Source organism: Bufo gargarizans, chromosome 5, assembly GCF_014858855.1.
Source record: "Bufo gargarizans isolate SCDJY-AF-19 chromosome 5, ASM1485885v1, whole genome shotgun sequence".
Taxonomy (NCBI): Eukaryota; Metazoa; Chordata; class Amphibia; order Anura; family Bufonidae; genus Bufo; species Bufo gargarizans.
Window position 1 is genome coordinate 20,681,496 of NC_058084.1, and position 24,126 is coordinate 20,705,621.

Genomic DNA, 24,126 nt, shown 5'->3' on the forward strand with positions numbered 1-24,126 from the left:
AGGGGGTAGTGAGATTCAGTGTCACAGCCGCTAAGATGACAGGCTGCAGTACCAGTCACAGCCACCAGGGGTAGTGAGATTCAGTGTCACGGCCGCTAGGATGACAGGCTGCAGTACCAGTCACAGCCACCAGGGGTAGTGAGATTCAGTGTCACGGCCGCTAGGATGACAGGCTGCAGTACCAGTCACAGCTACCAGGGGGTAGTGAAGATCAGTGTCACTGCTGCTAGAGATGATAGGCTGCAGTACCAGTCACAGCCACCAGGGGTAGTGAGATTCAGTGTCACAGCCGCTAGGATGACAGGCTGCAGTACCAGTCACAGCCACCAGGGGTCGCGGGTCACCAGGAAGTGAGAGCGCTCCCCAGCCCGGGGAGACATGGCGTGCGGGGGTCTCGTCCCCTCACAGCCGCTGCTCACGGTGCTGGTGTCGGCCCGGGCCTGGCTGGAGGAAGCGGGGAGCGTCCGGGACACCGTGAATCTACAGCTGAGCGTGGATCCCGAGAGAGCCGGGGATTTCCGCCTGTCCGTGCGGAGGAGCCAGGCGGCGGCGGCCCGGGGCCCGGCAGGACTGGTGAGGACCCCCCTCCATTCCCGGGGTAGCCCCTCAGTACAGCGATACTGTCTGCCTGTGACGTAGGGGCGGCCCCTGTCACGTGAGGTTTCCTGTCATGTGACGATTGCCCCCAGTCACATGATGGCTAAAGGCCACAAAATACCCCCTATAAATGGCCCCAGGAAGTGGTGTAACTGTACAGCCAGGGGCAGGAAGGGGTTAAAGTGGAGAGCGGCCCGGCCGGATCCAGGGGGTAAATCGGGCGCACGGATCCGGCGCAGGATAAACGCAGCCTAGTACCGCACCGCCAGCGCGCTTCAATCCTACAGTTTCTCGCGGTGTACAATGCGTATGTTATATAGAACGTCTAGAAATGTCGTCAAACAATATCGCCAGTATTCAAAGAAAAATCATCAAAAACGTATTCGCGACCCCTTTAAGCGTTTAAGATGCGGAGCTCTCGCGTTACGTAGAAGATGCGGCCGCGTGATACCGCTGGCTCCTCTATAACCAGCTGTGTCAGGCTGGGACTTGTAGTGCACCCGTCTTGGTGCTGTTCGCGGTGCTCTGTCCAGTCCGACTGCGTCTTTAGAAGTGATCTTCATATATTAGATCGTCGTGTTTGCTTCCATTGGTGGTGGCTTGAGGGATCTGTCCCTCGCGGAACCCACAGCGCCGTGACCGCGTCGTCGTATCCCTCGGATCTTCTCACGCGCCCAGTGCGGGGACGCTGAAACCACCGTACTAGTGCGTGTCCTCAGCTTCTCACAGGCCGTATCCACACGACGCTCCTTCCTCTGTGGTGTGTGACACACATATATACAGTATACATATCGGATAAATGGCGTCTCGAATATATTCGCGTCTTAGCGTCTACAATGTTAAGGCTCATGCACGTGAATGTATCTTCTTTCCGTGTCCGTTCCGTTTTTTTTTTTTGCAGACCGTATGCTGAACTATTCACTTCAGTAACAGAAGTTACTCCGTGTGCGTTCCGTTTCCGTATGTCCATATTTCCACCAAAAAATAGACCATGTCCTATTATTGTCGGCATAACGGACAAGGATAGGACGGTTCTATCAGGGGTCGGCTGCATCACGGACTGCACACGGACGTCATCTGTATTTTTTGCGGACGGTCGTGTGCATGAGGCCTAGTCTGGATGCAATGTATATACCAGACGGAGGATGACCTCACGGCGAACTCCTCACACAAATGCCGCCTAAAGGATAACAGTAATAGTAAGATAGTAATAATCAGATGATGCCAACTGTATCGGAGGGGATGTTCGGGGAAGACGCGCTGGTGAACAGCCGGGCATCGGCGCTGTGTGTGAACTGACCCCCATCCCATCACAGGAATCCAAATATCTCCCGTTCTGCATTTAACCCCAAAGATCCGAATTCACATGTAGACATCTTGGAGATAGAATCCCGGCTATAGGGCAGGACTGGGGTATAGGGCTCTGCTAGGAAGGATCATTCCAGAAAGGGGTTAACTGCAGGGTAAGGGTTAACCCAATGCAGGCCAGGGGTAAATCAGGGCAGGGGTATCAGGGGTACTGCAATGCTGGAGGGAAAGGGTTACTCAGCCATCTCCAGGGGCATGTGGGGCTCTGCCTCTCTTCCTTCATGGAGCTGCCCCCTTGTGTCTCTGTTTGAGGCCGTCCCAAGAGAGAGCGCCTGTGTCCTGGCTAATGTAAGCCCAAAAGCAGCCCACCTCCCCCCTCTTCAACAGGAGGGTGATGACATCATCGTGGGCGTGTGACGGAATGCTTGAACTGCCGGTTGGCCGCCTGAGGCTCGGGATCTGTACAGACAAAGGAATCCAAGGAATTCCTGCCCAAGGTGTAAATGAGAGCATCCCCCCCAGATACACCATGGCGTCACACACAGAACTAGGCTGATATATATATTTGTATTCGGGTCGTCTATGCGTGTGAGACCTACCTATCTACTTCTAAAGCAGTAGAGGTGTGCCGAGACTGCTGTACGGACGGTAGGCTAAAGGGGCCAAAAATCACAAACATAGGTTAAATGTTATGTTTATTTACAATTACAAAACTAGATTACTGAAGGCACTAAACATTTCAACCTGCGGGTTTGGTATATATCGGGCATAACAAGCCGACTTCCACCTGCCTAGCTTCTTAATCACATGTACCGGGACATTGTGCTTAGATGCGGCGAGGCCGCCCCGATGCGCATAGAATGCCCCGTAATCGAGCTGGGGTCGACACCAATGTTCCTCAACAAAATACGGATGAACTTAAGGAAATTAGTGCAACTCAAAGGAGCAGATCCTAATCTAAGCAGAGGTGCCTCACCCGGGGTTTCCTTAACAAACTGTAACCACTCTCGAATGGTTTTCACAGGACACCATTTGTTACCAGTAGGAAAGTATTTAACTTCAGTCAGCTGTCCTGGGCGTGTCGTCTTTGTAGAGGTTAGCGTAAGAATGTAACAAGACCCGTCCCAAGAGAGCTGACTCTTCCTCAGATAATTTTTACAGCTCGCAGAGCAGGTGAATTCGCCTGGTCTGAGGAAACCATAGAAGGCCAGATACATAGTTGTTTTTATCAGCAAGCTAGTATATTCACCAAAAGGATATCCTTGCAACATATCAGATAAGGACCTGAACATCTTCCCCGTAAATGGCTGCCGGGAAGGACGGGTGACAGCAGAGCCTTTCTGTATACCCCTCAGTAACATTCTGATAGGATGCGCAGAAAACAATGATGGTAGATGAGGATGTTTCAAATACAAATGATGTTGTATTCCGGCCAGATATGACTTAATAGTACTGTAAGACAGCTTCAGGTGTGAGTGGCAAAATGCACCAAATGCCAGTAGATAAGATATATATCCTGCTCCCCCTGACGGGTGCGTTCTCCTAAAGTTACAGAATGACGCCCAAGCTTTCTTATACATCCTCAAGGTGTTATCGGATAGCGATCTAGTCATAAGAGACCTAGCAGTGGTAAGGTGAGCCGCTAGTCCATCACTAACTGGTCGAAGTCGGGAATGGTTGCTGGTGTGCGGTCTGCCTGTGGAGAGACCTGAAAGAAGAGCGACAGGTTACCCCTAGATAAAGCATCCGCCGCCACATTAGCTTGCCCCTTAATATGATCGCATATAATATTGAAATTATACTGAAGAGATAACCATACGAGTCTCCTCACAAATGACATAATCTGAGCGGAGGCCGATCTCCCCTTAGTGAGTATCTCTACTAAGGCCTCATTATCTGTCAGGAAGAGCACTGACTGATTCCTCCATAGTGGACCCCACACCCGAGCTGCCGCCACCAGCGGGTATATCTCGAATAATGAGGAACACCTGGTAAAGCCCTCCAACCTGATCACCTCTGTTGGCCATTGATCTGCCATCCACCTCTGACCGAAAATAGCTGCAAATCCTACTAAGGATGAGGCATCTGTATGAACTACTGGAGATTCACCTGAAACTGATGGAACAAACAACGATATGCCGTTCCACTGTGACAGGAACTCATCCCACATGACTAGATCTGCCATCACATTCTGATCTATGACTACCAAGCTATCCTGATCGTGAGCGTGTTTCAAGAGCTTCAATAGTCTAGCAATGAATGATCTGCCTTGTGGAATAATGCGTGTAGCGAAGTTAAGCATGCCAAGCAGTGACTGGAGATCTGCTTTGGTGACAGTCCTGACGCGTGCTAACCTATGAACTGCTTCCTTAACTCTGATCAACTTGTCCTGCGGGAGACTAGCTTCCATTTTAACAGTATTTAAGCAAATGCCGAGAAAGGTGATGGTAGTGTCAGGACCATCCATCTTGTGTGGGGCAACGGGGACCCTGTGATCTGCAAACATCGCTTGCAGCACCTGTAGGTCCTGAGGCGCATGGTTCGGGGATTCTATTAACAAAAAGTCATCCAGATAGTGAATTACGTGATTGACCCTGAACAACTCTTGAAGTATCCAATGCAGGGCTATGGCAAACTGGTTAAAAATCCAGGGGCTAGACTTTGAACCAAAGGTCAATTTATTAGCGAAGTAGTACCTATTTGACCACTTAATGCCATACCATTGCCACAACTCTGGTTGGACAGGGAGCAACTTAAAGGCATCAGTAATGTCGGCCTTAGATAGCCAAGCTCCCCTACCCAGCCTGAGAATAAGCTGAATAGCTTCGTCAATGGATGCATATTTCATCGAATATTCCTCTGAAGGAATTAATGAGTTAAGGCTAGGTACCGGTAAAGAATGTGGAGCTGACAGGTCATAAATTAGCCTCTTTTTATTGCTAAATTTGCCAGTCACTACACCAACTGGGTTAATCCTCCAACAATCAAAGGGAGGTTGCTCAAATGGCCCAATGAGATACCCCTTATTGAGCTCGGCCTGAATAAGCTGGGAAACTGCTTCGGGATCCTTCGAGGCTGACAGCAGGTTCTTACATTCATGATTGGACTGAGGAAGAGCCAGTAAACCTGTATGGAAACCTGCTGACAAACCTTTAATGATGAAACTCACCCAGTTGGTATCTGGATGAGAACCTAAAAAAGACTGAAGGAGGCCGACATTCACCACGCCTAGTCATGCCGGTTCCTGGTCTCTCTGTGGGCAAGATGCCCGGGGGTGGGCTCTGAAACATATGGCACATAAATGCAATAGCCTACATTGATTGAAATGACAAACCGCGAAATTGAAGTTATTACAGATTTGGGATTTGCCCAAATACTTGATGGGTCGCCCCAACTTGTCTACCCCCGATGTAGCCTTGCTGACTGACGGCCCAGGAGTAGTACTAGCCTGTGACAGAGCTGGGTTATCACCGACTGAGCACCAGTCTGTCATATGCGAGTATGAATTGCATTTGGAGCAGGCTGAGGCTTTGAGACCGGCAAAGTGTCTACAGAATAACTCTGTATCAATATTAGACCAATCTACCGTATGTTGGAATTGAGCCAACGCCGCTGCAGCTTTTGCTGAGAAAGAACGGTGATAGTCGTAAAAAGCTGACCCACCATACTTATAAGCCAAATCCACCACCTTGTACATATACAGGTCTAACTCTTCCCTGCGCTGAGGATTACCTGAACAAACAACATCCCTATATAAGCTGAAAGCTAAGACAAACTCTGGGATGCTGAGTTTCCTGTTCAACCGCACATCTTTGGATTTGAGCACAACCGAGACTTCACCACAGACTATAGTTTTGTTGTCCGGTGCCTCATGTGCTGCTATTAGCAAGGATGCTAAATTAACAGCCTTGCCATCAATTATATCCTGCCTGATGTTAGCAGGAATAAAATGGAAGGTGCTATAGAGGGTGTTAGACCTGACCCACCAGTTATACTATTGTGGGAATTAGAAGATCCCGCCACACTCTGTGCCATCAACCGAGTAGCTGTATTGCCGGCTTCGACCGACTCTAATCTATTTTGAAAGTCCGACATAGATGATGCCATAGAGTTGATGGCCGAGTGTAGTTGGGTGAGCGAGGTCTGGATCGTAGCCATGGAAACCGTCTCCTGACTGTGGCCCGCCGGATCTGAAGACAGCAAACGAAAGAGTTCCGCCTTCCTTGCGGAGGCTGGGAATGGGATGCCTCTTTTGGTCAGCTCTGCCATCAACTTGGGCACTGTCCATGATCTTAACGACTGCCTGGAGTCTCTTGCTGAACCTGATGCCACACTTGCACGGGAAGATGATGTGTCGCCCACCACGGATTCTTGAGACATCTTTACTAGAATATGACATGGTTAATGTAGAACACAAAAGCCACCACCTGAATTCACCTAAGCCTAAACGTGCTAAGAACCCTCGTACCCAGGACACAAATCACCCTACAACCACACAGTGGCATAACCAGAATGTGGATACAATAGAACTAACTGTGAAGCCCCAGCGAGTGCCGGCTGACCCGTGGTAGTGACGTAAGGCATGCAAGAGGTAACTGTGGTGAGGACAGGACCTGAACCTGTCTGTAGTCGTGACAGACGTATCGAATCGTTGCCTGTAGTCGTGACAGGACTTAGTCTGTAGTCGTGACAGACGTATCGGATCGTTGCCTGTAGTCGTAACAGGACTTAATTAGTCTGTAGTCGTGACAGACGTATCGGATCGTTGCCTGTAGTCGTGACAGGACTTAATTAGTCTGTAGTCGTGACAGACGTATCGAATCGTTGCCTGTAGTCGTGACAGGACTTAATTAGTTTAGTCGTGACAGGACTTAATTAGTCTGTAGTCGTGACAGACGTATCGGATCGTTGCCTGTAGTCGTGACAGGACTTAATTAGTCTGTAGTCGTGACAGACGTATCGGATCGTTGCCTGTAGTCGTGACAGGACTTTAACATATCTGTACATGACAGACCTGTGGCCAGCTATGTGTATCTAGGACGCAACATGCGTATTGCAGCGTGTGGCCTATAGTCATGACAGGCTATAACGTAGTTGTGCACCTAACAGACATATTCAAGTCCTATGTAAAGCTATGTGTTGAAAAACATTATATATATAAAAAAAAAATTATTTTTTTTTTTTTCTTCACACGTGAGTTGTGGAAACTACCACAATAGTACTATACCTGAAGTTTGTTTGCTCGTGGATGCGAAAACTGCTATGAGACTGAATACATAAACAGAGGGTTAGGTACTATTGGCTATAACCTCAACCTACCCTACGCTAAGATAAATTGTATCTTACATGACCCGGATGCGTGCGTGTCAGATAACTCAGCCGCCTCTAATCGCAGAGATCCTTATCTGCCAGATGGCAAACCGTATATCTAGGAAAATCACAGTAGTGCTATAAGTACTAAATCTACCCTTTTTTTTTTTTTTTATATATACACATATACATCAGCCTGACCTCATGTGACTAACTAATAATCATCCTAACTGATAATTCAGATACACATTCAATTTAAGTAAAACCATGAACATTAATGCTTGCAATGATTTAGTATAGTAGTAGCAATACTGACTTTGACCAGTAGAAGGCGTGCAAGTACAGTTTTAGCCAGCATAGCACGATACACCAAGAGAAATGCCGACAGTGAAACAGCAGAAGGTTAGTACGATCGTATGCCAAACACCCCCTTCTCTCTCCCCTGTGCGCTGGCCGTACAGCCCCGATCTTACCGCTATCTAGCAGAAGTAGTAGGGTAGAAAAAATGCCAATGTTGAACTTTACTGCTGCTTGTGAAACGAAAGTACCGATACCAGGAAGTGACGCAGACGTGCACCACCAGCCGCAAACGAGCTGACGCTGGTGAGGAGAGGGAGAAGGCAGAGGCCTATAAACGCTAAACCCCGCCTCCCCTCATACAAACACAGCAAATATACATTTGCTTAGCACATATATATATATATATATATATATATATATATATATATTCATATATATTCAAATATCGCCCTTCCCTCTACACTGTTACAGGTGACACTTAGTGTTGATCGAGCACCGTAGTGGGGGGGACTCGGGCCGAACACCTCGACCACCCGAGTATAATGGAAGTCAATGGGAGAACCCGAACAGTAAACCAGGCACCGCCTGCTCTGAGGAGGGGAGGGCGTCTGGTTCACAGGAAAAGGTCAGAAATTGATGGAAACACCACCAAAATGGTTCGGGAATAGCCTGGGGGGGATGTCTGGATGCATCTTGGACTCCCAGGTCGCTGCTGGGAACGATGTCCGAGTAGTCGCCACTTTTACAGACTGACAATAATACGCACAAAACAGAAGATAAAATAGAAAACATTCTTTCCTGTATATTTACTTGTATATAAAGTGCAAGTGCTGCTGGTGACCCTCAAACATTATGGGTGAGGGGCTGCCACCGCTTTGGGGACTCTAGATAACCTGGGACGATCACACATCCCCATGATGGTGACGATCCATTCGGATGTCTGCCCTATCAACTTTCAATGTTATTGTGAGCGCAAACCACGGGTAACGGGGGAATCGGGGTTCGATTCCGGAGAGGGAGCCTGAGAAACGGCTACCACATCCAAGCCAGGCAGCATGCGCGCAAATGATCTATTGGGTATAAATAGGTGAGAGCCTGTAGGTGAGCGCCTGTAGGTGAGCCGACCCCGTAAAAGATTATATGCGACGAATAAGCATGTTCATATGATGGAAGAAGAGGATGAGAAAAGGGAGATTCAGCCATATACCCTGTTTGTGGTGGAAGGGGTGCAGGGAATACAGAGTATTCAGTACATTATAAACAACACATGTAAAGGGACTTCATGTTCAGCCGCTTTCCTCTGGTGGGGAAGTCATGGGCAATCCAGGCCTTGTTCATTTTTATAAGAGTCAACCTGTCAGCATTTTCAGTTGACAGGCGGATGCGCTTATCTGTTATAATGCAGCAGGCCAGCACCTCCAAGGCGTAGAGCGCCAGTTCGTGCCACGTGTCCAGCTTGGACACCCAACAGTTGTAAGGCTGAGGGATCATTGAGGACACTGACACGCTCTGCTACGTACTCCTTCACCATCTTCCAAAACGTTTCCCTCCTTGTGACACTAGGCCGCGCATCAGGGTGAGGGTGCTGGCGGGTGTCATGAGACTGTCCCCTCCTTGGTTGGCCAAGGAACTACGGACTCTGCCGCTAGCATTGTCAGATGGACAAACGGCATTGCACCGTTTTTCTCGTCCTCTCCACCAGAGGAATGAGAGATGAGAATTTCTCTTTGTAGCAGGGGGTTGAGAAGGGTGAACACCCAGTAATCCGTGTTGTCTAAAATGCGTAGAACGCGCGGGTCGTGGGAAAGGCAGCCTAACATGAAGTCAGCCATGTGTGCCAGAGTACCAACAGGCAAGACTTCACTGTCCTCATCAGGAGGATGACTCTCCATCTCCTCATCCTCTTCCTCCTCTTCTGCCCACCCACGCTGAACAGATGGAATTAAACTTCCATGGGTACTACCCTCTGTAGAGGAGGCAACCGTCTCCTGCTCCTCCTCTTCAGCCTCCAATTCGCGCTCAGAAGATGGACGGAGGGTGGTCTGGCTATCACCCTGTGTAATGTCTTCCCTCATTTCCACCTCTTCCACCTGCAAAGCGTCGTCCTTCATTGTGAGCAGCGAGTGTTTGAGTAGACACAGAAGAGGGATGGTGACGCTGATAATGGCGTCATCGCCGCTCACCATCTGCGTTGATTCCTCAAAGATTCTTAAAACCTCACAGAGGTCAGACATCCATGCCCACTCCTCGCTTCTGAATAGGGTTGTTTCGATACCAAAATTTTGATTCGGTTTCGATACCATAAAAAAATATTGCGATACTCGATACCATTCGATCCCACTCAAAAAAAATAAAACGCCCAAAAAAGCCACGTGCATTCCGCATTTTATGGAACGTCCAGCCTATAATCGAACAGTTGCAATAGAGCCGGGTTGGGGTATGCACTCTGACGCCAATAATATGCAATGGCTGGGTCAGGTGTAAGTGATAGTCTATAGTTTTGTTCGCGACGCCAACTGCAGCGCGCGCAGCGTACTAACACAGGGCCATTTAAGGTGTTTTAACTCACGTACCCGGCTAGGAATGCCAGAGTGGTGTAATGTCTCTGTATGGTGGTGGTAATGGTGTCAACTGTGTCTCCTACCTGGGTACGGCTGGACTCCTGGATCCTGGCTCACATGCAATAAAATGAGTGTGGCGCTAGTAGGAGTAATTGAGGAATTCGCAGCAGTAATTGAGATCCAGACCTTTGATAAAGTTCAAACTTGTCTTTACTGGTTGTAGCTTTCATCCATGCAAGATATAGCTTTAGTCTTGGGTCCCAGCAGGTATTGGCAATGTGTGGCAGGAATTTATCTTCTTCTCTCTCATGTGCCCGGAGCTTTTGCAGGAAAGGGACGTCTGCTTAGTAGCTCTGTAATGTGGCAAGAATATATCTTCTGCACTATCTATCTTCTGCTGTCTGGGGACTGACTTGCTGAGGAGGAATTTGGCTTCTCCTGGGGTCTCTGGACGTTACTCACAGTTATTGTCTCAGGGTATGCTTCTTCCTGGAATTCTGGAGATGGCTGCTTGCTTCTACCAGCTGAGGCTGCAGGGCTTAGGCTGAGGATGATGATCAATTGTCTCAGCTGAGACAAGATCCTGGCTTTGGATCCCTATATCTAGGAGCTCCTACTCGCACAGCCTTCCCCTAGCCGGGGTGGCTGGCACACTCGCTCTAACTTCCTTCTCTCCCCATGAGGCAGGATATGGGATAATCCACTCTGCCCACAGAGGGGGGAGCTAAACTGGAATGTTTTATTCCAGTCTAGAAACACTAAACTGAAACTAAGTCCCTGCTAACACACTGCTGCCACCTGCTGGTGAATATGGAAATTACAGCAATATATATGTAACAAGGATTTGAATGCACATTAGATGACAACGTTAATGCCCTTAACAGGTTGTAGCGGGGGGTAAAAGAGTTTCGTAACACAACTCTGGGGTGTTACACAGTCCTATCCTATTTTTGGGGGGGACAACGTGACAAAAAAAATAGGGAATCGTGCAGTTTTTATATATTTTATTTTTTTGTTACGGCGCTAACCGCAAAAGACTTTTTAAAAATATTTTAATAGTTTGGACTTTTCAGACGTGGCGATATGTGATATGTTTATTTATTGTTTATATATTTTATATGTAAAATTGGGAAAGGGGGTGATTTATACTTAATATTTTTATGTTTTTTAACTTATTTTTTAACTTTTTATTTAATAACTATTTCCCCCTTAGGGGCCAGAACCTGGGATCTTTCATCCCTTGTCCTATGCACCCTGATAGAGATCTATAACGGTGACTAGGACTTCACACTCTCCCTGCTGCCCTGGGCCTAGTGCACACAGCAGCAGGGAGATTACCATGGCAGCCAGGGCTTCAGTAGCGTCCTGGCTGCCATGGTAACCGATCGGAGCCCCAGGATTACACTGCTGGGGCTCTGATCAAAATTGCCACCGATGAGGAGGAGGGGAGGGGACCCTGTGGCCACTGCCACCAATGATTGATTAGGAAGAGGGGGGAGGGCGCACTGCGCCACCAATGATAATATAATTAATATTTAATAAATGAGGCGGGTGCGGCACCTGAGGGGATTTGTATTAAACATTTACTTTCATTTGTGGCGCAGTGCGCTTGCCCCTCGCTCCTCAACGGTGGCAGCAGCGGCACAGGGGGAGGGGGAGACTGCTTCCTTCTCCCCTGTGGTGCTGAGGAGAGCACGCTGAGAGCAGCGCGCTCCTTGTTCTCTGATACTAGACTGCGCAATAGCGAAGCCTAGTATCGAAAAAAGGCAAATCCTGGTATCGAGGGCGATACCAGGCAAACGTATCGAATTGGGTATCGAAAATATGAAAACGCAAAAATGAAGTCTTTAAGGCTAAATCTGCCAAATCTAGGATCCCCATTTTATAGGGCAGAGCAGGTAAGAAAATTATGAATCCAGAAGAAATAGCTGATGAATTGGCCTCGCACTACTCTAAATTGTATAATCTCGCCCTAGACGTTGATACTCCTCAACCTACTGAAGAGACAATTAACACCTTCCTGAATAAAATCTCTCTTCCCCAATTATCGTCAGAACAATGAGATATATTAAACGCAGATATCCATATTGATAAAATCACTCGAATAATAACCTCTCTCAAACTAAACAAATCGCCAGGGCCAGACGGTTTAACCAATGAGTCTTACAATACATTTTCCCCGATCCTCTCTCCATACCTGAAGGGATGTTTCCAGCAATTCTTTGGAGGCAATCCCATTCCCAAGGAAATGCTCTCAGCCCTAATAGTCAAACCTCCCGACACTCCAGAAAATTTCCACCCCATATCATTACTCAATTCCGATCTCAAGATCTTTTCTAAATTATTCTCTGATAGATTGGTAGATATTTTGCCTACTTTAAAAATAGTGACCAGATAGGATTTGTGAAAAATAGACAGACATCTGACGGTACCAAATTTACGGTACAGACCTCCTGGATATAATATGGAGACGTGGAACGCCTTCTCTGCTCCTATCTTTGGATGCGGAGAAGGCGTTCGACAGGGTTCATTGGGGCTTTCTGAGAGCTACTTTATTAAAATTTGGATTTCAAGGAACCTTTTTTGTAGCCATCGTAGCTCTTTATTCTTTCCCCAATGTGATAGATTATACTTTCTATCTTCTAGGTTTGACATTACGAATGGAACCCGACCAGGGTGTCCCGTGTCCCCTCTCGTTTTCGCTTTGATCATGGAACCCCTAGCGGAAAGCATTTGAAGCTCACCTGAGATCCCTGGGATCAACTAATAAACTTGGGCTATTTGGAGATGACACTATTTTGGTCTTATCCATGAATCCTTATGACCCTTGGGGATGCAGTAGAACACCCGTAGTCTTCTTGGAGTTCCTAAAATAAAATCAATCTCAGATTTATTAAGTATCATTATTCCTTGCCTTTTCATACATTAAGGCCTCATGCACACGACAGTTGTTTGTTTCTGTGTCCGTTCCGTTTTTTTTTTTTTTTTGCGGATAGGATGCGGACCTATTCATTTTAATGCGGACAGCACACCGCGCAAACCGTGTGCTGTCCGCATCAGTATGTCCGTTCCGTAGTCCCGCAAAAAACATAGAACATGTCCTATTCTTGTTTGTTTTAGGCATTGTTACAATGGATCCGCAAAAAAAAAGAAAGATGGCATATGGATGTCATCCGTTTTTTGGGGCGGATCCGCAATTTGCGGACCACAAAACAAACTCTGTTTTGTGCATGTGGCCTACGACCAGTTCTTTGTAATAAGGTTCCACGGGATCATTTTCCAGTTGGATAGATGTATTCCCATCGGCCAATTGTCTTCTGCATTCATCCTCATATCGATTAGTATCTTAACTCGCGATCGCCCCTCCCTTGTCCGGGAGCTCCCAGAGCTGCATTCACGGGACCTATGCTCCAGTGACATCCAGAGCTGCATTCACGGGACCTATGCTCCAGTGACTTCCAGAGCTGCATTCACGGGACCTATGCTCCAGTGACATCCAGAGCTGCATTCATGGGACCTATGCTCCAGTGACTTCCAGAGCTGCATTCACGGGACCTATGCTCCAGTGACATCCAGAGCTGCATTCACAATTAATTTTTTCAATATATATTTTTTTGCCCTTAGATTGCTGGACCACTCAAACCTGAGGGGCCCCTCCGTCATTTCTTTGTCTAATTTGTCCTTCAGGTAATTGGGGACTTCCAGCTGCGGGACGTCCTGTACGACATGCAGACCCCCCGATGCCACCAGCTCACCGTTCTGGGGCGGCCCCCCCGCATCATGACGTTTCAATTCGACGATGAACAGGAAGCGCAGAAATGGTGGACGGTGGTGAGCAGCTCCGTGCGGGAAGCCAGGAGAGGTGAGCACGGGGGAGGGGCCAGTGAGTCAGAAAGCAGCTGTGATTTGCCAGAATCGTGTGATGCTCCGCCCCCTATGCCATCAGTTGCGGCTCTTTGCTGACGATCACCCAGTAATGGCGGGCGGGTAACGGGGAGGCGGCTTCATCCTCACTGTCGTTTGCTTTTAGTTGCGCAGCCTCACGTGGATGTTCTGGGATCGAAGCCCCCGCTCGCGAACAAGCCCCGCCTCCTACCAGACGTCATTGGGTTTAAATCCCCGACTACAGAAGACGAACCACTAAAAGGGCAGACGGATCTGGGCACAAAAGGTGAGAGCAGCAGCATGCACCCATGTAGCAGAGCCGAAACACCCAGTGATAACTACAGACAGTGTAGAGAATGTCACCTGCAGTCCTATGTAACACCACAGGTAATAGTGATAACTCTCCTAAAACAGATACTGTAGTAGGTGTCACCTGCAGTCCTATGTAACACCACAGATAACACAGTGATAACTCTCCTAGTACAGATACTGTAGTAGATGTCATCTGCAGTCCTATGTAACACCACAGATAGCACAGTGATAACTCTCCTAGTACAGATACTGTAGTAGATGTCACTTGCAGTCCTATGTAGCACCACAGATAACACAGTGATAACTCTCCTAGTACAGATACTGTAGTAGATGTCACCTGCAGTCCTATGTAACACCACAGATAACACAATGATAACTCTCCTAGTACAGATACTGTAGTAGATGTCACCTGCAGTCCTATGTAACACCACAGATAACACAGTGATAACTCTCCTACTACAGATAATGTAGTAGATGTCACCTGCAGTCCTATGTAAAGTGGGTGTTGCACACACTGAGGAGGTCTATTTCTCTCATTGCAGAGGATTTGGCGGTGCGGCTCGGCAGGTGTATTGAAGCCGGGGATCAGGTGTTGGCGGCACAGTACGCCTCGGAGCTTGCTAAGCAGAAGGTTCCGGTTCAGCTCCAGCTTAAGCCGCTCTGCTACCCAAAAAATGAGATCTGGTGAGTCATGTGACTGTCGGTGACCGCTGCAGTGTGTGATGTCGGGGGAGCACTGACCCTTCCCCTCTCTCGGCAGCATGAAGGTCGGGGTGGAGGACGCCTCGGCGTCTGTTAACATCTCCACGTACGTGACCGCTCAGACTACAATCGCCCTTCTGAAGCAGCAGGTAAGTGGAGAAGCCCCGCCCCCTCCCTGAAACGGCGAAGCTTGTTCGCGTGGCAGTATATACGAATGTCTGTTGGAACCAGAGGGAGGGATTGAGCAGCAGTGAGTATGTGGCCAGCGACATGGGCGGTACCAACAGGTTCTTTGCAGTCAGGTCATATGCTTTAGTCACATCCAGAGCTGCAGTGGTAATTCTATTGCTTTCCTGAGGCTGAAGGACCTTACAGGCTCTGCTGTTCTGCATTGTAGAAGATCTGCCACAGATGAATTGCCGCTGCAGCTCTGGATGTGACTGGAGTATAAAAAGAAGCAGAGAAGCAGAAGTGACTGTTTCCATGCATGTTTCTGCAGATTTTTCGTGAGTACCAGTTCCACCCCAGCATCCAGCGCTGGATTATCGGCCAGTGTCTCTGCTCCGACGACCGCACAGTTGGCTCTTACGGCATTAGGAAAGACGGAGATACCGCGTTCCTTTACCTGCTGGGGGCTAAGCAGGCGAAACTGACTCCGCAAGATCAGTGTGCAAGCAGCATCTTCCAGCCCTTCCCCCTGTATAACACTGTGCCTGCTAGGCCAAGTCCGAAGAATGGCGGTGAGTTGCTAGCTGGGTTTGAGTGTAATATACTGCCGAGAAGGCAGCACAAAATAGCTGCTGCTACCAAACTGGGTGTGAGACCATGCGTACCCCCAAATATCACACAGTAATGACCCTCTCACCAGTCCAACGGGAATTTACTGAGGTTAAGACAAAACCCTTCTGGGTCAGACCTTTAGAGTGGGCAGTTATCTCAGTCTGATACATGTACAGGATGTAGATGAGGTGAAGGCTGTGCTTAGTCTGATACATGTATAGGATGTAGATGAGGTGAAGGCTGTGCTCCGTCTGATACATGTATAGGATGTAGATAAGGTGAAGGCTGTGCTCCGTCTGATGCATGCACAGGATGTAGATGAGGTGAAGGCTGTGCTCCGTCTGATACATGTACAGGATGTAGATGAGGTGAAGGCTGTGCTCCCTCTGATACATGTACAGGATGTAGATGAGGTGAAGGCTGTGCTCCGTCTGATACATGTACAGGATGTAGATGAGGTGAAGGCTGTGCTCCCTCTGATACATGTACAGGATGTAGATGAGGTGAAGGTTGTGCTTAGTCTGATACATGTATAGGATATAGATGAGGTGCACAGCATGTAGATGAGGTGAAGGCTGTGCTCCGTCTGATACATGTACAGGATGTAGATGAGGTGAAGGCTGTGCTCCGTCTGATACATGTACAGGATGTAGATGAGGTGAAGGCTGTGCTCCGTCTGATACATGTATAGGATGTAGATGAGGTGAAGGCTGTGCTCCGTCTGATACATGTACAGGATGTAGATGAGGTGAAGGCTGTGCTCCGTCTGATACATGCACAGGATGTAGATGAGGTGAAGGCTGTGCTTAGTCTGATACATGTATAGGATGTAGATGAGGTGAAGGCTGTGCTCCGTCTGATGCATGTGTAGGATGTACATGAGGTAAAGGCTGTGCTCCGTCTGATACATGTACAGGATGTAGATGAGGTGAAGGCTGTGCTTAGTCTGATACATGTATAGGATATAGATGAGGTGAAGCCTGTGCTCCGTCTGATACATTTATAGGATGTAGATTAGTTGGAGGCTATGCTCAGTCTGATACATGCACAGGATGTAGATGAGGTGAAGGCTGTGCTCCGTCTGATACATTTATAGGATGTAGATGAGGTGAAGGCTGTGCTCCGTCTGATACCTGCACAGGATGTAGATGAGGTGAAGGCTGTGCTCCGTCTGATACATTTATAGGATGTAGATGAGGGGAAGGCTGTGCTCCGTCTGATACATGCACAGGATGTAGATGAGGGGAAGGCTGTGCTCTGTCTGATACATGCAAAGGATGTAGATGAGGTGAAGGCTGTGCTTAGTCTGATACAGTTATGGGATGTAGATGAGGTGAAGGCTGTGCTCCGTCTGATACATGCACAGGATGTAGATGAGGTGAAGGCTGTGCTCCGTCTGATACCTGCACAGGATGTAGATGAGGTGAAGGCTGTGCTTAGTCTGATACATGTATAGGATGTAGATGAGGTGAAGGCTGTGCTCCGTCTAATACATGTATAGGATGTAGATGAGGTGAAGGCTGTGCTTAGTCTGATGCATGTATAGGATGTAGATGAGGTGAAGGCTGTGCTCCGTCTGATACATTTATAGGATGTAGATGAGGTGAAGGCTGTGCTCCGTCTGATACATGTACAGGATGTAGGTGAGGTGAAGGATGTGCTCCGTCTGATACATGTATAGGATGTGCATGAGGTGAAGGCTGTGCTCTGTCTGATGCATGTATAGGATGTAGATGAGGTGAAGGCTGTGCTCCGTCTGATACATTTATAGGATGTAGATGAGGTGAAGGCTGTGCTCCGCCTTATACATGTATAGGATGTAGGTGAGGTGAAGGCTGTGCTCCGTCTGATACCTGCACAGGATGTAGATGAGGTGAAGGCTGTGCTCCGTCTGATACATGTATAGGATGTAGATGAGGTGAAGGCTGTGCTCCGTCTGATACATGTACAGGATGTAGGTGAGGTGAAGGATGTGCTCCGTCTGATACATGTATAGGATGTGCATGAGGTGAAGGCTGTGCTCTGTCTGATGCATGTATAGGATGTAGATGAGGTGAAGGCTGTGCTCCGTCTGATACATTTATAGGATGTAGATGAGGTGAAGGCTGTGCTCCGCCTTATACATGTATAGGATGTAGATGAGGTGAAGGCTGTGCTCCGTCTGATACATGCACAGGATGTAGATGAGGTGAAGGCTGTGCTCCGTCTGATACCTGCACAGGATGTAGATGAGGTGAAGGCTGTGCTTAGTCTGATACATGTATAGGATGTAGATGAGGTGAAGGCTGTGCTCCGTCTAATACATGTATAGGATGTAGATGAGGTGAAGGCTGTGCTTAGTCTGATGCATGTATAGGATGTAGATGAGGTGAAGGCTGTGCTCCGTCTGATACATTTATAGGATGTAGATGAGGTGAAGGCTGTGCTCCGTCTGATACATTTATAGGATGTAGATGAGGTGAAGGCTGTGCTCCGTCTGATACATGTATAGGATGTAGATGAGGTGAAGGCTGTCTGATGCATGTATAGGATGTAGATGAGGTGAAGGCTGTGCTCCGTCTGATACCTGCACAGGATGTAGATGAGGTGAAGGCTGTGCTCCGCCTTATACATGTATAGGATGTAGATGAGGTGAAGGCTGTGCTCCGCCTTATACATGTATAGGATGTAGATGAGGTGAAGGCTGTGCTCCGTCTGATACATGCACAGGATGTAGATGAGGTGAAGGCTGTGCTCCGCCTTATACATGTATAGGATGTAGATGAGGTGAAGGCTGTGCTCCGCCTTATACATGTATAGGATGTAGATGAGGTGAAGGCTGTGCTCCGTCTGATACATGTACAGGATGTAGGTGAGGTGAAGGCTGTGCTCCGTCTGATAGAATTATAGGCAGTAGATGAGTTGGAGGCTGTACTTGGTCTAATTAGTTTTATAAGCTGTAAATTAGGTGAAGGCTGTGTTCTGCTGATACGTCCTGTTGGTCATCGATTAAAGCTTATGTGTCCGCACTGTGAGGATGATTGGGATCAGAGGCTGCCAGGGAGAGCTAAGAGAGAAAGGACTGCTCAGGAGAAGCTATGTGTAATATAATACCCTTTTCCTCATTTTTGAGGCAGGGTTGGAGTTATCCGATTGCCTGCAGTTGGAGATCATGTGCTGATTATTCCCCCCCCCCCCCTAGTTTCACAAATTTCCCAGCCAGAGAAGATGGAGCAGCCACATCACAACTTGGGCCTGGAATTAAACCAAAAGCACCAGATTCCACCGGTGCCCCCTTCTCCCGCACAGGTAGGTACTGTTTTCAGGTGGATGTCTGAGGGCATGCTTAATGATACGGGGGTGTTCAAAGTGTAATGTAATGTTTTTCCTCATGCAGCCCGGTTGGTCATGTCCCCAGTGCACCTTCATAAATAGACCCACCCGCCCCGGCTGTGAGATATGCACCGCTGACCGCCCGGCGGACTACATGGTGCCAGAGGAGTATAAGCCAGATGAGATTGAGCGCCGCAGGCTGCAGCTGGTGGACGACAGCTTTCAGCAGTACAATAAAGTAAGCTATCTGCCTCTGTTATCAGCCATCCTGCTTCTTTTGGTTGGCACAGTGAGATGAGGCCTCCGCCAGGTTATAGGCCTTTCCCGAGAGCTCCCATGATGCACTGCACGGGTTTGCATATTGTTACTACATTAGATTGCTGTAGAGAACGACACAATGTGTTGCAGACCCTGAAGCAGCAGGGTATGAGGAAATCGGCATAACTGTGAACGCAGCTCTGGGTGTGAGCAGTGTATTAGAATTGTAAATGCAGCTTTTGATGTGACTGGAGTATAAAATGATGACTGCAGTTCTTGGTGTAACTCGGGATCGGTACAAGAAGGTCTTGCAGAGTTACATGGCAATATACTGAGGTCCTGTGGTGACATTCACAATCAGTTTTTCAGTGTAAGAATGCATGTTCACATTCACTGACAGCAAACAGAGATTGTTTGTCTTTGGCCAATTCTCTTTTGATGACAGACTTGTGCAGTGGGCCGGCCAGTGCGTTATCGTTACCTTCACTGGAGCTGTACCACACAGCACTGCTGCTGGTCAGAGCCTAGACTGACAGCCTACCTCTCCCGCCATCTCCCCCATACACACGCATGCTCAGCACAGCTGACAGCTATTCCCCCTTCTCCGCCATACACACGCATGCTCAGCACAGCTGACAGCTATTCCCCCTTCTCCGCCATACACACGCATGCTCAGCACAGCTGACAGCTATTCCTCCCTACTCCGCCATACACACGCATGCTCAGCACAGCTGACAGCTATTCCTCCCTACTCCGCCATATACACGCATGCTCAGCTCAGCTGACAGCTATTCCCCCTTCTCCCCCATACACACGCATGCTCAGCACAGCTGACAGCTATTCCTCCCTACTCCGCCATACACACGCATGCTCAGCACAGCTGACAGCTATTCCCCCTTCTCCCCCATACACACGCATGCTCAGCACAGCTGACAGCTATTCCTCCCTACTCCCCCATACACACGCATGCTCAGCACAGCTGACAGCTATTCCTCCCTACTCCGCCATACACATGCATGCTCAGCACAGCTGACAGCTATTCCTCCCTACTCCCCCATACACACGCATGCTCAGCACAGCTGACAGCTATTCCTCCCTACTCCGCCATACACACGCATGCTCAGCACAGCTGACAGCTATTCCTCCCTACTCCACCATACACACACATGCTCAGCACAGCTGACAGCTATTCCCCCTTCTCCCCCATACACACGCATGCTCAGCACAGCTGACAGCTATTCCTCCCTACTCCCCCATACACACGCATGCTCAGCACAGCTGACAGCTATTCCTCCCTACTCCGCCATACACATGCATGCTCAGCACAGCTGACAGCTATTCCTCCCTACTCCCCCATACACACGCATGCTCAGCACAGCTGACAGCTATTCCTCCCTACTCCGCCATACACACGCATGCTCAGCACAGCTGACAGCTATTCCTCCCTACTCCACCATACACACACATGCTCAGCACAGCTGACAGCTATTCCCCCTTCTCCCACATACACACGCATGCTCAGCACAGCTGACAGCTATTCCCCCTTCTCCCACATACACACGCATGCTCAGCACAGCTGACAGCTATTCCTCCCTACTCCCCCATACACACGCATGCTCAGCACAGCTGACAGCTATTCCTCCCTACTCCCCCATACACACGCATGCTCAGCACAGCTGACAGCTATTCCTCCCTACTCCCCCATACACACGCATGCTCAGCACAGCTGACAGCTATTCCTCCCTACTCCGCCATACACACGCATGCTCAGCACAGCTGACAGCTATTCCTCCCTACTCCACCATACACACACATGCTCAGCACAGCTGACAGCTATTCCCCCTTCTCCCACATACACACGCATGCTCAGCACAGCTGACAGCTATTCCCCCTTCTCCCACATACACACGCATGCTCAGCACAGCTGACAGCTATTCCTCCCTACTCCCCCATACACACGCATGCTCAGCACAGCTGACAGCTATTCCTTCCTACTCCCCCATACACACGCATGCTCAGCACAGCTGACAGCTATTCCCCCTTCTCCGCCATACACACGCATGCTCAGCACAGCTGACAGCTATTCCTCCCTACTCCGCCATACACACACATGCTCAGCACAGCTGACAGCTATTCCCCCTTCTCCCCCATACACACACATGCTCAGCACAGCTGACAGCTATTCCTTCCTACTCCCCCATACACACGCATGCTCAGCACAGCTGACAGCTATTCCCCCTTCTCCCCCATACACACGCATGCTCAGCACAGCTGACAGCTATTCCTCCCTACTCCCCCATACACACGCATGCTCAGCACAGCTGACAGCTATTCCTTCCTACTCCCCCATACACACGCATGCTCAGCACAGCTGACAGCTATTCCTCCCTACTCCGCCATACACACGCATGCTCAGCACAGCTGACAGCTATTCCTCCCTACTCCACCATACACACGCATGCTCAGCACAGCTGACAGCTATTCCTTCCTACTCCCCCATACACACGCATGCTCAGCACAGCTGACAGCTATTCCTCCCTACTCCCCCATACACACGCATGCTCAGCACAGCTGACAGCTATTCCTTCCTACTCCCCCATACACACGCATGCTCAGCACAGCTGACAGCTATTCCTCCCTACTCCGCCATACACACGCATGCTCAGCACAGCTGACAGCTATTCCTCCCTACTCCACCATACACACGCATGCTCAGCACAGCTGACAGCTATTCCTCCCTACTCCGCCATACACACGCATGCTCAGCACAGCTGACAGCTATTCCTCCCTACTCCACCATACACATGCATGCTCAGCACAGCTGACAGCTATTCCTCCCTACTCCGCCATACACACGCATGCTCAGCTGAAATCTATGCATGAAGTGTTGGGAATGCATGGCTCCTGATCTTATTCCTCCCCCTCCCACATTTAATAGGTCTACACCAAAGGTCAGCAATAGGGACAGAAACTGGACGGGTCCGTTATTCAGCCCATAGACTTCTATTATGACGGAGGAATAACGGAATGCCTCTAAAGACATTCCGTCATGGAATTGCGCTCTGGTCCGTGGTAACAGAATCCATAACGCAATTCAGTGAATACCACAACACAAACTCGAACTTCAGAATGTGAAGTTCGCTCATCCCTAGTCAGCAACTTCCGACACTCCAGTTGTTTAGTAACTACAACTCCCAGCATGCACAATCGCTTAATTATTCTGAGACCTCCCATAGAAGTCACAACCTCTGGCTGCCCCCGATCTACACTTTGCCTTGATTTGTCCAGTTTCCATTGCTTAAGGAAAATTGATCACACTTTTCAAGATCTCTGCTTTCTGTCATTTCAAAGAAATCTAGCAGTGAATAGAAATCTGTTCTGGTCACCCAGGCGCACGGCTCGTTACAGTAAAGTTATCACATGTCCAGGGATGATTTCTATGCCCTGGTAGATTCTTATGCAATGACAGCAAGCAGAGATCTTGAAAACTGCCAGGATTTGTTGCAGAAATTGTAGCACTCCTCATTATAACATGTATTCACTGCGGGCAGAGTCCTCCTTTAACAGCTGGGAAGTGACCCATTTTTATGACGGAAACCTTCTCTTCTTTCTTTCTCCAGGAAAAAGGAAGAAGAGAAGCGGCGCCCCCTACCCAGCTCCAGACGAGCGGCGACTCTTTGGAAGGTTTTACTCTATTACAGTAACGACACCTGGGGGGCAGGGACGTGCCGGGATCGGCCTTTCCTGCCCCTGGACCCTCAGCGCCGCCATGATCAAACAGACTTTGTGGGACTGAGAGGATGAGGAGCACGCGGAGGAAGCTCCGTAGTCACCGGCTGTTCAAGGGGAACTCCACCTGGAAGGAAAATGCGTTTAGGGGGAGTTCCCTGATGCCGACGTGACAGATCGTCAGCTCTGGGGTGAAAAAACGGATGTGGATCATCAGGAAACATTATTCTTCAATTGTGGACAGCGCGGGGCGTCCCACCATTGCTAGTATTCAGTCTTAGGGCGTTCCCCCCAGGAAGTAGAGGAGCCATGTGAATCGTCAGTGCCTTGGACTCTCGCGTGTCGGTGTACTGCACAGGACAATGGCGCAGTCACCGCCACAGCCGCTTACCACTTATTTGTCACGTTCATCTCCTAACGCCCCCCCCCCCCCATAACAGACGTACACATAGGGCAGGTCAAGAATATACAATGCCGCCATATTGCGGCACCACCAGTACCGTACATACGTGATGGGCAGTGGGCTCCAGCATTGATAACGCCTGCTCGGGCTGATAATGGCGCAGTCCCCTGATAAATACGGAGCACGTGTCGTACGCCGGCGCGATCTGACGCTTTCTGTTCAGAACGTTCCCTCGTTAAGGTTTTTCCAGTTTCTTTCGTGTTTGGTACAAGATTTGGAGGAATTTTTCTTTTCTCTTTTTAGATTGAATATTTTTGTTTTATCTTTTTAGATATCGTGATTGCAGATGAGTTTTTGGCGGTTATTTGCGCAGGGGCGGAGCCGAGGGCGGGGTTTTAGACGAGATAATATGAATGTATGGTTCTGTCGCTGGTGGGCTCTGTTCTGTGTATCCTCTTGCTGCTAGCCCGGAGTCCCCGTATTACGCTGTGTCGGCCCGTATAAAGCTCCACCACCGAGCGCCATTTTTATGCTCCAGTCTCCGTACAGAACGCTGAGTGAAGGCCTCATGCACACGGTCGTTGTGCGCTCGTTCCGTGCATCGGGGACCGCAATTTGCCGGGATGGATCGAGGCCCATTCAACTTAAATCGGTTTGTGATCCTTCCGC

At 48.9% G+C, this 24,126-nt stretch overlaps 1 protein-coding gene across 1 annotated transcript in view; it reads left to right on the forward strand.

Moving 5' to 3' along the window:
* Nucleotides 1-326: 326 nt before the first annotated feature.
* LOC122939674 (ranBP-type and C3HC4-type zinc finger-containing protein 1-like) overlaps nucleotides 327-24,126 on the forward strand; it is a 43,414-nt gene continuing 19,614 nt past the window's right edge. The window contains exons 1-8 of the mRNA XM_044295841.1: nucleotides 327-573; nucleotides 13,764-13,938; nucleotides 14,107-14,247; nucleotides 14,816-14,957; nucleotides 15,034-15,124; nucleotides 15,475-15,715; nucleotides 18,937-19,043; nucleotides 19,132-19,305. Of these exons, the coding sequence (XP_044151776.1) occupies nucleotides 379-573; nucleotides 13,764-13,938; nucleotides 14,107-14,247; nucleotides 14,816-14,957; nucleotides 15,034-15,124; nucleotides 15,475-15,715; nucleotides 18,937-19,043; nucleotides 19,132-19,305 (1,266 nt within the window). The 5' untranslated portion in view covers nucleotides 327-378. The remainder of the gene's footprint in view (nucleotides 574-13,763; nucleotides 13,939-14,106; nucleotides 14,248-14,815; nucleotides 14,958-15,033; nucleotides 15,125-15,474; nucleotides 15,716-18,936; nucleotides 19,044-19,131; nucleotides 19,306-24,126) is intronic.